Source organism: Corythoichthys intestinalis, chromosome 22, assembly GCF_030265065.1.
Source record: "Corythoichthys intestinalis isolate RoL2023-P3 chromosome 22, ASM3026506v1, whole genome shotgun sequence".
NCBI lineage: Eukaryota > Metazoa > Chordata > Actinopteri > Syngnathiformes > Syngnathidae > Corythoichthys > Corythoichthys intestinalis.
The window spans coordinates 9,859,468-9,874,835 of NC_080416.1; the positions used below are offsets into that span (position 1 = coordinate 9,859,468).

At 37.4% G+C, this 15,368-nt stretch overlaps 1 protein-coding gene across 3 annotated transcripts in view; it reads left to right on the top strand.

The window, feature by feature from the left end:
- LOC130910298 (lamin-A-like) overlaps nucleotides 1-15,368 on the top strand; it is a 28,071-nt gene that overhangs the window by 9,772 nt on the left and 2,931 nt on the right. For all 3 annotated transcript variants that reach the window (XM_057827465.1, XM_057827468.1, XM_057827466.1), the window contains exons 2-10: nucleotides 5,495-5,694; nucleotides 5,758-6,105; nucleotides 9,998-10,154; nucleotides 10,217-10,342; nucleotides 10,760-10,930; nucleotides 10,986-11,111; nucleotides 12,468-12,688; nucleotides 12,757-13,030; nucleotides 15,252-15,359. In XM_057827465.1, coding sequence (XP_057683448.1) covers nucleotides 5,768-6,105; nucleotides 9,998-10,154; nucleotides 10,217-10,342; nucleotides 10,760-10,930; nucleotides 10,986-11,111; nucleotides 12,468-12,688; nucleotides 12,757-13,030; nucleotides 15,252-15,359 — 1,521 coding nt within the window. In that variant the 5' untranslated portion in view covers nucleotides 5,495-5,694; nucleotides 5,758-5,767. The remainder of the gene's footprint in view (nucleotides 1-5,494; nucleotides 5,695-5,757; nucleotides 6,106-9,997; nucleotides 10,155-10,216; nucleotides 10,343-10,759; nucleotides 10,931-10,985; nucleotides 11,112-12,467; nucleotides 12,689-12,756; nucleotides 13,031-15,251; nucleotides 15,360-15,368) is intronic.

The window sequence follows — 15,368 nt, forward strand, 5'->3', positions numbered from 1 at the left end:
GCAAAAGAGGACGTTTGGTCACCCGGAAAAGTATTTCTATTGAACTCAGTGTCAAAAGCAGAAGCAAATCCGCCCCCGAACAAAAACCGTTCATTTTATTGTTATGTCATTTTTTGAATTATTTTGTTGAATTTGACTTTGAAGCTCCAAATCAAAAATGACATGCAGTTCACAGCTCATGCGTTGCGAGGCGCTAAAATGCTAGTTCAGTAAAACACGTTAGGCCAGGGGTGTCCAAACTTTTTGCAAAGGGGACCAGATTTGGTGTGGTAAAAATTAGGGTTGGGAATCTCTGGCATGAAGCCGATTCGATATGTATCTAGATACACAGGTTACGATTCGATTAAAAAATGATACATTTTTAAGCCGAGCGATTCGATGCGATTCGATACAGTTTAAGAACGATACTGTTCGATACAGAGTGAAAACGATACAATAGTAAACCTTTGTTGTGTGTGTTTGTACAGTATTTTAAACATATAAAAAAAGACCACATTTCTAATAGCAAAATTAAACAACAAAATTTCATACCAATGTTATGTTTTATTTTTTTGTGAAAAAAAAAATTAAGGCTTACTATATGACCGTCATTTTGTTGGATGGGATTGATAATAAAATAAAACTCGAGTGACGACAACAATAAAGTGCAGTAATTTAATTAATGTATTTCCTAGTGTTTTGAACACAATAGCTAAGTAATTTAAGTGAAAACTTTCAATGTAAACATCTTACAAGCAAAAAATAGAGAATTAGTTTTCTTTCAGCCAAAACTCGGCGTGTTTAATTTCCGCCAACATGCGGATACATCCTCTCTCATTGCTGTCTTCACAGGCAATCCCACAAATCATCAAAGTCAAACAAAAATGACGTAATAAAAGTAGCACTTTAGACAATTAAATCCCATCCTGCCATCTTGTGGCGAAAAGATAATATGTCAATAATAACAAGCAATAGGAACATTATTTCAACATCAACTGAGGACAAATTTATGAATACAAAACATTTCTCCCAACATTTGTCTCAACAGTTCTATTTTACTAAAATATGTTATAAGAAACACGTAAAATATTGCCATTGATTTAAAAATCTATAGTATTTAGTACATGTTTTGACCCATGGAGGGCGCCATGTTTTATACGCGCAATGGACACTCTGGGTGATGACATAGATTGTCACTGTCGCTCGACGAATACTACCGGGTTACTGCAATTCCTTCTACGTGGTGAGTACTTACTATTTGTATTTTTATTGAGTCTTTTATTACCTTTTTATTGCCTAAAATGATTTTTGCACGTGTTTCCCTCTCATACTTTTAAGCATTGTGTTTTCTTGTGGTAGCTTTAAAGCATATTGTCTGTTAACCACATTATTCACGTAGCATATTAAAACCACCTTTATTTGATATTACTACATTAAGTATTTTCTTAAGGCATCTTTAGTATGTTCTATCTGTATGCAACAAAACAAGCTGAAAGTGCACGGTAGTACTTTTGGTGTCAAATTCGCCTATTGTAGGACATTTTGCCGGAGTAGCACATTTTGGCAAAACCTGTCTTTCCTGTTCATTTTGCTTTTGCTGCTCACTTGTGAAATACCGACAGTGCTGTCATGCTCATTAATGTTCCTCTTGGGCTCAAATTGAAATGGTTGAACAGATGGCATGTTTATGTTGCTAGAGTCATACTCTGGAAGCCCGGCATGTGACGTCACCGCCTTGCGATGTCAACAACAATGGTGACCTACTAGTTAAACTAATTTTACAAACTGTATACAATCGAAAACATCAAAAGGGGTTTCAATAACAAATTAGTTTAACTCATAATAACGTTTATCTTTTCAGAACTCTCAGAAGTCTTTCTATCCGTTGATCCAGGGGTTAATTCGTGCCGGATCCTGCCAGAACAAGATCCGGCACCTCTTGATTATGGCCTCTCTGTGTTCCGTGACTTATATGGGCAGAAAATGATAATATGTGGACTCTGAAATTGAGTCTTGTAAGTCCCACAGAACTGCAAGTGGGCATTTGCGTGTTGTTTTCAGCACCATTTTCTGCGTATGTTCCGGGACCTGTGCCCGTCTCGTCATCCCTGCGCTGTCATATGTACTTTGCGTTCAGGCACCTTATGATTTACAAATTAAGCACTTGGTAGATCCCGTCAAGTCTTTTAACGAACGGGAGCTGATGACACACAACTCAGGAACAAAAAGAAAGCAATAATCACCTAAGATATACACATTTATTAAAGAGTCATTAAACAGATTATGCCTCGACCTTATATATTTGACGTCTCCACGAACAATGGAAAAGATCATGTGCAACCATGTGAAATGAACAGATATGTATCAACTGAATAAATGGAAATATACGTAAATCTACAAAATCGCTCTCTGAGTACAACTTTGAGAAGTTTCCAGAGCTGATTCCGAAGTGCATTCTGGGAAAGCATTTCTATTGAGATCTGTGTCAAAAGCAGAAGCCAATCCGCCTCCAAACAAAAACAGTTCATTTTGATGTTATGTCAGTTTTTTTTTATCATTTTGTTGAATTTGACTTTGAAGCGCCAAATCAAAGATGACATGCAATTCACAGGTCATGCGTTGTGAGGCGCTAAAATGCTAGTTCAGTAAGTCATGTTAGTCATACAAGTTTAAATATATATTCTAGTAACTAATCAAAACCGCCAAACTTTGTCAAAGGTAGCCCCATATTTCATCAACTCTTACAATTCATTTTTCCCCTGCAAAAAGTCTTTGAAAACATCCCAATTTGGCGGAAACCCACCCAATCTGGCAACGTTGTGTAGCTGGCCCGTGCGCGTGTGGCGCCAAACCCTAGCTTGTTTGCTAAATGCTAACTATCTCTTTCACCTTCCTCCGGGTGTTATGCTAGCTTTTAACGCTAATTTGTGTGTTATTAACCAAAATTTCCTGTTTTTCCTCGACACTCAGCCGCTTATGAGCACCACAAAGATGCCTCACATGCCATATACAAAATGAAGTGGAGTATTTTATCCACCAAATAGTTTACGAATTAATCAGGGTAATAACTGACACGGTATCAAAATTTTGACCCCTCTTTTTGCGTTTCATTTTGTCTCCAGGCAACGATTGTTGACACATCTTAAATTGGATAAAACAGTGGCTGGCTGCTTTTAATAATGTTTATGTTAGCTGTTAAACAATTACACAGTACAAGATTTGTATTTCAAAGGGTTTGAGCATGTGACGGCAGCGTCCAATCCATGCTCTTTCTCATACCACATGATGCATTAGATGAAATTTATTTAAACAAACTTGTAAAATTATTCTGCTGTAGGCCCATTAGTTTTTAAAAGAAAATACGCGTGAGCAGGTAAAAAATGTTTCTCACACGAAAATATTTGAGAATTCATTCATATGAGTAAAATGATGAGATGGACACAGTTTAGTCATCAGTAAAAGTAAAGTCAGTAAAGTCATCATTTTGCCCAAAATAGCAACTTTTTTATTTTATTTTTTTTATTTAGTGCAATTTTGACATAAGTTTTCAAAAGCTAATAAAACACTCAATTTTCAAATCAGAAACGTTTTAATATTTGAGGAAAGCATGCAGAATCATCTTAATTTTACTCATCAAAAGCAAAATTTGCATTTTTCGATACACAATCACAACTTATTTAGGTTGAATTCCGCTATTGTGTAGCGATCCAAAATCCAACATGGCGCCCGTCACGAAATAAAGAGCTTTTTGAGTTGAGAATTCTTGTAAATAAATGCTTAAATCACGGAATTTCAATAGATATGAACGTAAAACAGTCTAGATTCTTGGTTAAAAGCAAAAAACGGGCAGTTATTGTTCATTTTCTGTAAATATTTCAAGCAAAATTTACGCTTGTGTGTAATCCAACCTGGCGGCCGTCACGAAACAAAGAGCTTTTTTAGTTGAAAATTCTTGTAAATAAATGGTTAAATCATGGAATTTCTATAGATATGAACGTAAAACAGTCTAGATTCTTGGTTAAAAGCAAAAATGTGCAGTTATCGTTCGTTTTCTGTAAATATTTCAAGCAAAAGTTACGCTATTGTGTAATCCAACATGGCGGCCTTCACAAAACAAAGAGCTTTTTAAGTTGAAAATTCTTGTAAATAAATGCTTAAATCATGGAATTTCTATAGATATGATAGTAAAACAGTCTAGATTCTTGGTTAAAAGCAAAAATGTGCAGTTATCGTTCATTTTACGTAAATTTCAAGCAAAGGTTACGGTATCATGTAATCCAACATGACGGCGGCCACCAAATAAAGAGCTTTTCAAGTTGAAAATTCTTGTAAATAAATGCTTAAATCGCGGAATTTATATAGATATGAACGTAAAACAGGATTCTTGGTTAAAAGCAAAAACCGGGCAGTTATCATTCATTTTATGTAAATATTTCATGCCAAAGTTACACTAATATTATCCATTGATTTTTTTTCCACAATGTTTCAAAATGCATGCATGGTGCTACTTAATATAATAATTACCTTGAATCCTCAACCAAATCACTTTCTCAACACTCCTGCTTGCTTGTGTGCAGTAAAACCTTTGTCCTATTTCCACTTAAATCTGGCGTTAGAACGCAGCGTGTTTTTGAGTTTATCAAAGTGAAAGTCAACTCAACGATCTGCCTGGGTCAGCCTCCTACGGGAAGGTGTGTCGCAATATCCGTGGGAGCTGTCATCTCAACCAGGGCCGGCCCAGGCCATTTGGGGGCCCTAAGCAAAATAATGCAAAAGGGCCCATATTTTTGGCCCACCATTTCGTCACAGTGTACTGTGAAACCCATACATGCAATCCAACCCATACATCCATATTTTGTATATTAATCAGATTTTGTTGCACTGCATACTTCAAACTGTCAGTACTTACAGTAGATAGCGCCAAACCCTTTTTCTAAAAGAGGAAAGAAAGAAGTTAAAGAAGAACTTTTATTTTTTTAAGCTTGTAATCAAGTATCAAAACTCACAAAAGTCGAATAAAGCAAACTGTAGGAAACAAAATAGAATATAAATTAAACAATTGCCAGATTAGGGCCCCCCTAGTGGTCAGGGGCCCTAAGCAGCTGCATAGTCTGCGTATAGGCTGGGCCCTGATCTCAACTGATGGTGGAGTCCATGTGAAAAACATAACACTATTACCTAAAATACTGAAAACTGAAGCTTAACCGAAATTGTCCAGTTTTATTACCTTCTCAGCGACAGCAAGAATGTGTTTCTGGAAACTTGGTTAGAAATGAAAAAAAGCAAACATATCATTGATGTAATTGAATGTTTGAAAACCAAAAAGCGCATCTGCAAATTTCTGCCTTGGACCTCAACGACCTCAGCCATCTTACAGGAGAAATTCGTATTTTATGGCATGATTCCTTATATGCAGCAATCCCCAGATGTCAGAAAACGATAAGTTAACAAACTATTCAAAGTAATTGAACTTCAGTGTGAAGAAATAGCTTCAGTGGGTGACTCATTTGTTCAGACCGCAGAGCAGAAGGAGAGAGACGTAGAGGAACAGCCATCTCCAGGGACTGCCAAACCTTTGAGGCCAACCTCTCGCTTCTTCACTCCTCCCATTTCATTCTTTCCAATGGGCACTTGGTTATATCTGTACAGTACACACACAGCAACAGGCTGAACTTATCTGGTGATCACCAAGGAATCCTTCCATTCTTCAAAAAGGTAAGTTGTCTTTATGTTTGCTTTTTAAAAACCCGTTCTCTCAATCATCTTTGTCTCTCCAAGCTTGAGAAAGATGGCAACCCCAAAAAACACACCTCGTGGTGCCAACACCCCACTTTCCCCCAACCGCATCACCCGTCTCCAAGAGAAGGAAGACCTCTGCAACCTCAACGATCGGCTGGCCGTCTACATCGATAAAGTCCGTTCCCTGGAATCGGAGAACGCCGGGCTGCGTCTGCGCATCACCGAGTCAGAGACGGAGGTGTCGCGTGAGCTGACGGGGCTGAAGGCCGCCTATGAGGCGGAGTTGGCCGACGCTCGGAAGACTTTGGATTCGGTGGCTAAAGAGCGAGCCAGACTGCAGCTTGAAGTGGGAAAACTAAGGGAGGAATTCAAGGAGCTGAAAGCCAGGTAGGCGAAACATAATAAATGTGCCATTGACAGTGAGTTAACTCATCCACAGCGAGTTAATCTCCTTTAGTGGGTGAGTTAACTCTTTTGCAATGAGTTTAAGCATGAGTTAACTTATTTGTAATGAGTGAGTTAACTCTTTCAAGAGTGAGTTAACTCATCCACAGTGAGTGAGTTAACGCTTCCGTGGTATGTGAGTTAGTGCCTCTGCAGTGAGTTGGAGACTGGGTTTACTCTTCCACACTGAACGAGTTAACTCATCAGTAATGAGTGAGTTAACTCATCCACGTAAAGTGAGTTAACTCATTCGACCCCTAATGATAAGTCATTCGAGTAAACTCTCTTATAGAGAATGAGTTAACTGCCATTGACGGTGATAGATTTACAATGTGACGCCATTTTCTCTTTCTACCCGATTACTGCCAATCATTGCATTTAAAAAAAAATTGGACGTCTATCCCTGTTTTGCTGATGTGAGCACTGCCACACCCCAGCATAGCCTCCTCATGAAAAATTGCAGCTTCTATTCCGACATCCCATAATCTCACATGAACGTCCCGATGACTAACTCCTTCCTTCACTCCCATCCCAGTAATGATACGCTCGCCATACGTGGCTCCGGAAAGTTCGGCTACTTTTTTTTTTGTTTCCATAAATATTGGCTTGATTGCTCCAGTGTGTTTGGCAGAAGTCAAGCTGTTGCCATGGGAGCATCTCAACCAAACAGAAAAAAAGCTGCGGTTTGTGGTTGGATGGAGAAGACTGGAAACATTGTAGCTCATCAGTCATGTGCAAGAGTGGAAACACAAAAAGTATATCCCCGTTTTTTTTCCCTGTCTCATAGAAGACCCGTGCTTAAAATAGCACTTTTACGTAGAGGAAATTATTCGGGAGTTTCCATACTGCTTATGCTCTTGTATAGCTCTACTATATTTGATATTTTAACTTATGTTTGTAGGTTTGCATAGGCTACCGTCCCATGCAAGACATAACACTACCCTGAAAAAAATAACTGGTGGATTTACTTGATAAAATCATTGTAACAATTTGCACTTACTTTTATTAAGTTAGTGCAGTAAAATAAGTGAGCATCCCGAAAAGTTGGTACACTGAAAAAAATAACTGGTGGATTTACTTGATAAAATCATTGTAACAATTTGCACTTACTTTTATTAAGTTAGTGCAGTAAAATAAGTAATAATCTCCACAACATTGACATCTTTTTACATTATTTACAGTGGCTGCTGCTGGCTTAAAAAAAAAAATTCTAATATCCCTCCACTTTGGAGGAGGCGGCATGTTTTCGAAATGAATCTGTCGGGGCTGTGTGTGTCTGTGTGGCGGGAGGGGTTAAGTCATCAGCCAATCAAATGTGTGTTTGAGGTCAATTTTTTTTTTTTTAAATGGACCGGCTCACTCAGCAAGTGAAAAGGGAGAAATGTAAGTCTGAACATGATGAAAATACAACAATTCACTCAATAATAGTATGGTCTATTCTATCTTTACAACATATGGGAAGACAATCGAAATTACCTATATAACTGAACTGCAAATAAGGTTGCTTAAAAGTTGGTGGGGACAATTTGAGCATCCCGAAAAGTTGGTACACTGAAAAAAATAACTGGTGGATTTACTTGATAAAATCATTGTAACAATTTGCACTTACTTTTATTAAGTTAGTGCAGTAAAATAAGTAAGTGCAAATTGTTACAATCATTTTATCAAGTAAATCCACTAGTTATTTTTTTCAGTGTACCAACTTTTCGGGATGCTCAAATTGTCCCCACCAACTTTTAAGCAACCTTATTTGCAGTTCAGTTATATAGGTAATTTCGATTGTCTTCCCATATGTTGTAAAGATAGAATAGACCATACTATTATTGAGTGAATTGTTGTATTTTCATCATGTTCAGACTTACATTTCTCCCTTTTCACTTGCTGAGTGAGCCGGTCCATTTAAAAAAAAAAAAATTGACCTCAAACACACATTTGATTGGCTGATGACTTAACCCCTCCCGCCACACAGACACACACAGCCCCGACAGATTCATTTCGAAAACATGCCGCCTCCTCCAAAGTGGAGGGATATTAGAATTTTTTTTTTTTAAGCCAGCAGCAGCCACTGTAAATAATGTAAAAAGATGTCAATGTTGTGGAGATTAGGAAACACCACTAATTTTGCTAATGAAACTCAGACCTGCATCAAAGTTAGCATAACATCGTACATTTCTTCCTTTTCACTTGCTGAATGTGCCGGTTCATTTTTTTTTTTTAACCTCAAACACACATTTGATTGGCTAATGCAGGGGTGGCCAACTTTGGTCCTCAAGAGCCACAATCCAGCTTGTTTTCCATGTCTCCCTCCTTTAGCGAACCTGAATCAAATGATCAGCTCATCAGCAAGCTCTGCAGTTGCCTGATAACAATCCTGCTAATTTGATTCAGATGTGTTGAATGAGGGAGACATGGAAAACAAGCTGGATTGCGGCTTTCGAGGACCAGGGTTGGCCACCCCTGGGCTAATGACTTGACCCCTCCCGCCACACAGACACACATGGACACACACACAGCCCCAACAGATAAATTTCGACATCATGCCACCTCCTCCAAAGAGGAGGGATATTAGAATTTTTTTTATTTTTAGGCCAGCAGCAGCCACTGTAAATAATGGAAAAAGATGTCAATGTTGTGGAGATTAGGAAACACCACTAATTTTGCTAATGAAACTCAGACCTGCATCAAAGTTAGCATAACATCTTACATTTCTCCCTTTTCACTTGCTGAATGTGCCCTCAAACACACATTTGATTGGCTAATGACTTGACCCCTCCTGCCACACAGACACACACGCACACACACAGCCCCGACAGATTCATTTAGACAGCATGCCTTCTCCTTCAAAAGGAGGGATATTAGACGTTTTTTTCGGCCAACAGCAGCCACTGTAAGTAATGTAAAAAGACGTCAATGTTGTGGAGGTGGGGGAAACACCACTAATTTTGCTAATGAAACTCAGACCTGCATCAGAGTTAGCATAACATTAAACTATGTGAACTTGCTAACCTGCAAAACTACTGCGGTCGGGCCAGCCTTCACAAGGAAGTCAAGCTAGCCGTCCCTCATTTGGAACATTGTTTGCATTATGTGCATTACGGTAATGCAATGTGGAGGCATCAGAGTGCAAGTCCCTTTATTTAAAAAAATGGGGATCTATCCACGAATGGGTCCACTTCAGGGGGACGTTGACATGAACATGAACTGTCTTTAAAAAATCTGTGAAATAAAATCATATATCAGAACTTCATGAGAGTACTTTGGTTCGAGTCTTGGGTTACTCTAGTATGTCGTAAATGTAAATCGGTCCTTGGATATCTCAGATTTTTTTTCAAATTTTTTTTCCCAAATCACTTTTATATTACAATATTTTAGTTTGAATCTAGGGGAGCTAAAGTGTCCCCCAGAAGTGGACCGGTTCTTGGATAGCTCTTGCGCTCTGAAGCCACCACACTGCATTGCCGTAATGCACATAATGCAAACAATGATCCAAATGAGAGACGCCTAGCTTGACTTCGTTGTTCCTTGTAGAGACTGGCCTGACCGCAGTAGTTTTGCAGGTTAGCAAGTTCACACAGTTTAATGTTATGCTAATTCTGATGCAGGTCGGACTTTCAGTAGCAAAATTAGTGGTTTTTCCTCCACCTCCACAACATTGATGTCTTTTTTTCTTCCTTACAGTGGCTACTTCTGGCGAAAAACACTTCAGATATCACTCCTCAGTTCAAAATGTTTCTTTAGTAGTTTTTGAAAATGAAGGTTTGAATCAAACATTGTATCACCTGAACCGACACACATGAAAGTCTATACAAATTTGGTTCGTTGTCTTTTGTGTCAGGAACACCAAGAAAGAATCGGATTTGGCGACAGCGCTGCAAAGACTCAAAGATTTGGAGGCCTTGCTGAACTCCAAGGATGCGTCTCTGTCTACTGCCATAGGAGAAAAACGCAGTCTGGACACCGAAAATAGAGACCTGAAGACGCAGCTTGCAAAGGTAGAAGCAAAAAAAATGCTATTATTCATGTACTTTGTTAAACATATTTGGGGTTTTTTTAGCTGGAAACAAGCCTGGGTGATGCAAGAAAGCAACTCCAGGATGAGATGCTTAGGAGAGTGGATGGAGAGAATCGAATTCAGACGCTGAAAGAGGAGCTGGAGTTCCAAAAGAATCTTCATTCTGAGGTTTGTTGAAGGGAAATAAATGTAAATAGAGTATGTGAGATGTTGACGTGAGGTCCTGTAGGGGTGGAAACCTCTGGGTCCCTCACGATAATCTCAGTCTTATGACGCCACAGTCAAATAAAGTGTTACCAAATACCATAACTAGCAATTAATGAAACAACTAGATTAGTAACTGAGGAAATAATTGGCACAGAACATGAATTTTGATTGTAATCTACATATATTTGTAGGTGGGGAGGGCGCTACATCGCGGTTTTTCACTTATTGCAGCGGGCTCAGGTCCCTATTAACCGCGAAAAACGAGGGATTACTGCATATCAATTCTTGATAGGAGCATATCGATAACTTTTTGGGCTATAAAGTATTGCGATATATTACCTATTCAATATATTGTCATATCCCTAATGTCCTGAACAGGAGCTGCGCGAGGTGAAGCGGCGGCACGAGTCGCGCATGGTGGAGTTGGACAACGGCCACCAACAAGACTTTGAAAGCAAATTGGCGGATGCTTTGATGGAGATGCGAAGCCAGCATGAATTGCAAGTCAAACTCTATAAGGAGGAGCTGGAGAAGACCTATAACACCAAGGTAATGATTGAGAAGTTCTGGTTTGTGCCTTCTACTATGTTGTTTATGGTTTCAGTTGGAAGGCGCGCGGCAGTCGGCGGACCGAAGCAGCCATCTTGTGGGCGCGGCGCACGAGGAGCTCCAGCAGACACGCGTCCGGCTGGAGTCCGTGTCCGCGCAGTTGAGCCAGCTACAGAAACAGGTGATGTTAAAGAATCAAAGCTTGAATTGATTTTAGCGGTAGAAGCACTGACATGTTAAAATTGAAAAAAATTAAATAAATAAAATACATACACTAGTATGTAAGTATGTAAGTACTAGTATGTATAGTAAGTATATATATATATATATACAGTATGAAAGATTTTTGAAAAAGTTGAATTTTGTTTTATTTTTTTATTTATCTTCTTTTTTTTTTAATGTGTTTTTTCAACCTTTTTTAAAATATTTAAATGTTGAAAGTTAAACAAAATCTAAATTTTCTATTTTTTTGTATTTCTTTTTTACATTTTTATTATTTTAAAATATATTATTTAATATTATTATTAAAGAATTAAAAGATACATTTTTCAATCTAAAAAGAATAAAGTGTAAAAAAAACAAACTTGAAACAATATTTTCCATTGTTAACCTAGCTATAGCAAAATGACTACCGTATTTAAATTAATTATTATTTTTCTACATTTGTTTTAAATATTATTAGTTTTTGAACAATAATATATTTTAATTAAGTTCCGAAAATTAGGAAACATTTTTTATTACTAAAAGTGCTCCCATTTTCTGAAAAAAATATAAAATAAAAAGGCATTGTTGGCAAAGTTGATTTTTTAATTATTTTTTATATTTATCTTTTTTTAAAATATTTTTTTCAACCTGTTTTTTAATTATTTTAGTTTTGAAAATAAAAAAAAATCAGAATTTTCTCAATTTTTTTATATATATTACAATATTTAATATTATAATTAAAGTATTACAATTTTTTTTTTTTATCTAAAGAGAATTAAGTTAAAAAAAAAAAAAACCTGAAACAGTATTTTGCATTGATAACATAACAAACTACAGTATAGCAAAAGGACCATTTACAATTATTATTATTATTTCTTTGATTATTATTCGTTTGTGAACATTAATATATTTTAATTAAGTTCCAAAAATTAAGAAACACCCATTTTTTATTACTAAAAGTGCTCACATTTTCTGAAAAAAAAACCAAACAAAAAAAAACCTGCATTTTTATTTAGTCAGGAATTCATGTTGTTTTTTAAATGAATAGTTTTTTTATAATTAAAAAAAAAAAATTAATTTATTTCAGAACAAATGTTTTTTTTTAACTGTATTTTCCATTTACAAAACTTACTAAAACTATAGTGTATATTTTGTTTTTTGACATATAATTTCATTGATTATTAGCTTTTGATGAAGAATAACTGTGGCTATTGCTAACATATCCCACACTGTAAAAGTTAAAAACCACTGTCCATGACGAAATAAGTCAGAACGGATTGAACGTCTATCCCTGTCAATGGCACTGAAACATGTCATGACTGTTTGATTGTAGCTTGCAGCCCGTGACGCCAAAGTGAAGGACCTGGAAGAAGCTCTGTCCCGAGAGCGGGACACCATGCGACGCCTTCTTGGAGAGAAGGACCGAGAAATGGCCGAAATACGACAACGGATGCAGCAGCAGCTGGACGAATACCAGGAGCTGATGGACGTCAAGCTAGCTTTGGACATGGAGATTGGCGCTTACAGGAAGTTGTTGGAGGGCGAGGAGGAGAGGTTTGCACATGCCGACATACAAGACATTTCTCAAAAACGTCCGTCCATCTGATCTTATACGTCCTTAGGCTGCGTCTTTCTCCAAGCCCGCCGCCAACAAAGGCGGCAGGAAGTCGCTCCTCGATGGCATCAACTCATTCCCGATCCTTCAACTGCGGAGCTAACACCTCTCCTTTGAAGAGGAGGCGTCCCAACGACACGGACAGCGAGGCGTCCAGCTTCGCCGGAGGCGCCGTGGCAAGGACGCGCGTAACCCAGCAGGCGTCTGCTAGCGGACGGGTCACTGTGGATGAAGTGGACCAGGATGGGAAATATGTCCGACTCAGCAATAAAGCAGATGAGGTCAGTGTCTTCTCAGTTGCTCATGTTTTCGTGCTATTGACTGCGTTAGAGGTCCAATCCATTATGACTGGAAGGGTTCATTCGCCCCTCCCAGTTGAAATGGATTGGACGTCTTCCGCCGCCAACGGCAGTGAGTTGTGTACAAACTGTGACTTCTTGTCTTCAACAACCTCCGTGCAACTTGTGCATACCAGAATGACATATACTGGTAAAGTCTGTGAATCGAATTGATTTGATCATAGCATAGAATAGCATAGCATATAAGAGAATAGCATATCTTAACATAACAGATCATCATAATGTATGGTATCAGTCTGTGAATCGAATCAATCATAGCGTAGCATAGCATAGCATATCATTATAACATAACGTATCGTATCATATTATTACAGATAAGCCTGCAAATCGAATCGATTACACCTTAGTATCATAAAATAATGTATCTTATCGTATCATATGATATCATAACATATAAGTCTGTGAATCAAATCGATCATACCATAGCATAGAATAGCATAGCTTAACATAACATCATAACACAACGTTCCTATCATAGCATAGCATCATAACAATGTATCGTATCATATTGTATCAAAACATATAAGTCTGCAAACCGAATTGATCATAGCATAGAATAGTATCATAACATAATGTATCGTATCATATTAAATTACATTTAAGTCTGCAATTCAAATTGATAATAGCATAACATAGAATAGCATAGCTTATCATAACATATCATCATAACATAACATATCGTATCGTATTGTATCATAACATATCTGTGAAGTCTGTGAATCGAATCGATCATTGCATAGCAAAGCATAGCATAGTATAGCATAGCATCATAACATAACGTGTCATATCATATCATAACACAAGTCTTCATATCGAATTGATTATAGCATAGCATAGCATAGACAGAATATCATAGCATAACATATCATAACATAACAGAACGTATCATCATAACATAACGTATCGTATCGAATTATATCATAACATATAAGTCTGTGGATCGAATCGATCATAGCATAGCTTGACATAACGTATCATCATAACATAACTTTTCGAATCGTATCATATTATATCATAACTTATAAGTGCAAATCGAATCAATCATAGAGTAGCATAGCATAGGATAGCATAGCATAGCATAGCATCATAACATAACGTATCGTATCATATTATATCATAACATATAAGTCTGCAAAATTAATCGATCATACCATAGCATAACATAGCATAGTTTAGCATCAAATAGCATCATAAGATAACATAACGTCTGGTATCGTATCATACCATACAACTAATACGCATTTTATATATTCACATTTTCCACTGATGTATCATATCATATATCATATTATATCATAACATATAAGTCTGGGAATCGAATCGATCATAGCAGTGGTCTCAAACCGGTCCTCAAAGGGCCGCAGGGGGTACTGGATTTCATTCCAACCAAACGAGACAAATACCTTTTCACCAATCTGGTTTCTTACAAGTGTAATCAGTTGATTGCAATCAGGTGCTGCTTATGTTAGTAGAAACCTCATTGGTTGAACTGTTTGTGCTGGATCTGTTGGAACAAAAACCAGGACCCACTGCGGCCCTTTGTGGAGTCGGTTTGAGACCGCTGGATCATAGCATGGCATAGCATAGCTTGACATAACATATCATCATAACATAACGTATCAAATCGTATCACATTATATCATAACATATAAGTGCAAATCGAATCGAGCATAGCATAGCATAGCATAGCATAGCATAGGATAGCGTAGCATAGCATAGCATCATAACATAACGTATTGTATCATATTATATCATAACATATAAGTCTGCAAATCAAATCGATCTTAGCATAGCATAGCGTAGCATAGCATAGCATAGCATAGCATAGCATCACATTGCATCATAAGATAACATAACGTATGGTATCGTATCATACCATACAACTAATACGCATTTTATATATTTACATTTTCCACTGATGTATCATATCATATCATATCATATCATATCATATCATATCATATCATATCATATCATATCATATCATATCATATCATATAACAGGTACACATTTTATACGCTTACATTTTCCAATGATGTATCGTATCATCTTGTGTTGTGATACATCATATATCATCTCATATCCATCTTATACACTTACATTTTGAATTCATGTTTTTCCTTGCCAACAATGTTGTGGTAGGATCAAAATTTGGGCAACTGGCAGGTGAAGCGCCAGGTTGGATCTTCTGCACCCATTGCATTCAAGTTTCCCGCAAAGTTCACTCTAAAGGCCGGACAAAGAGTCACGGTAAGCATC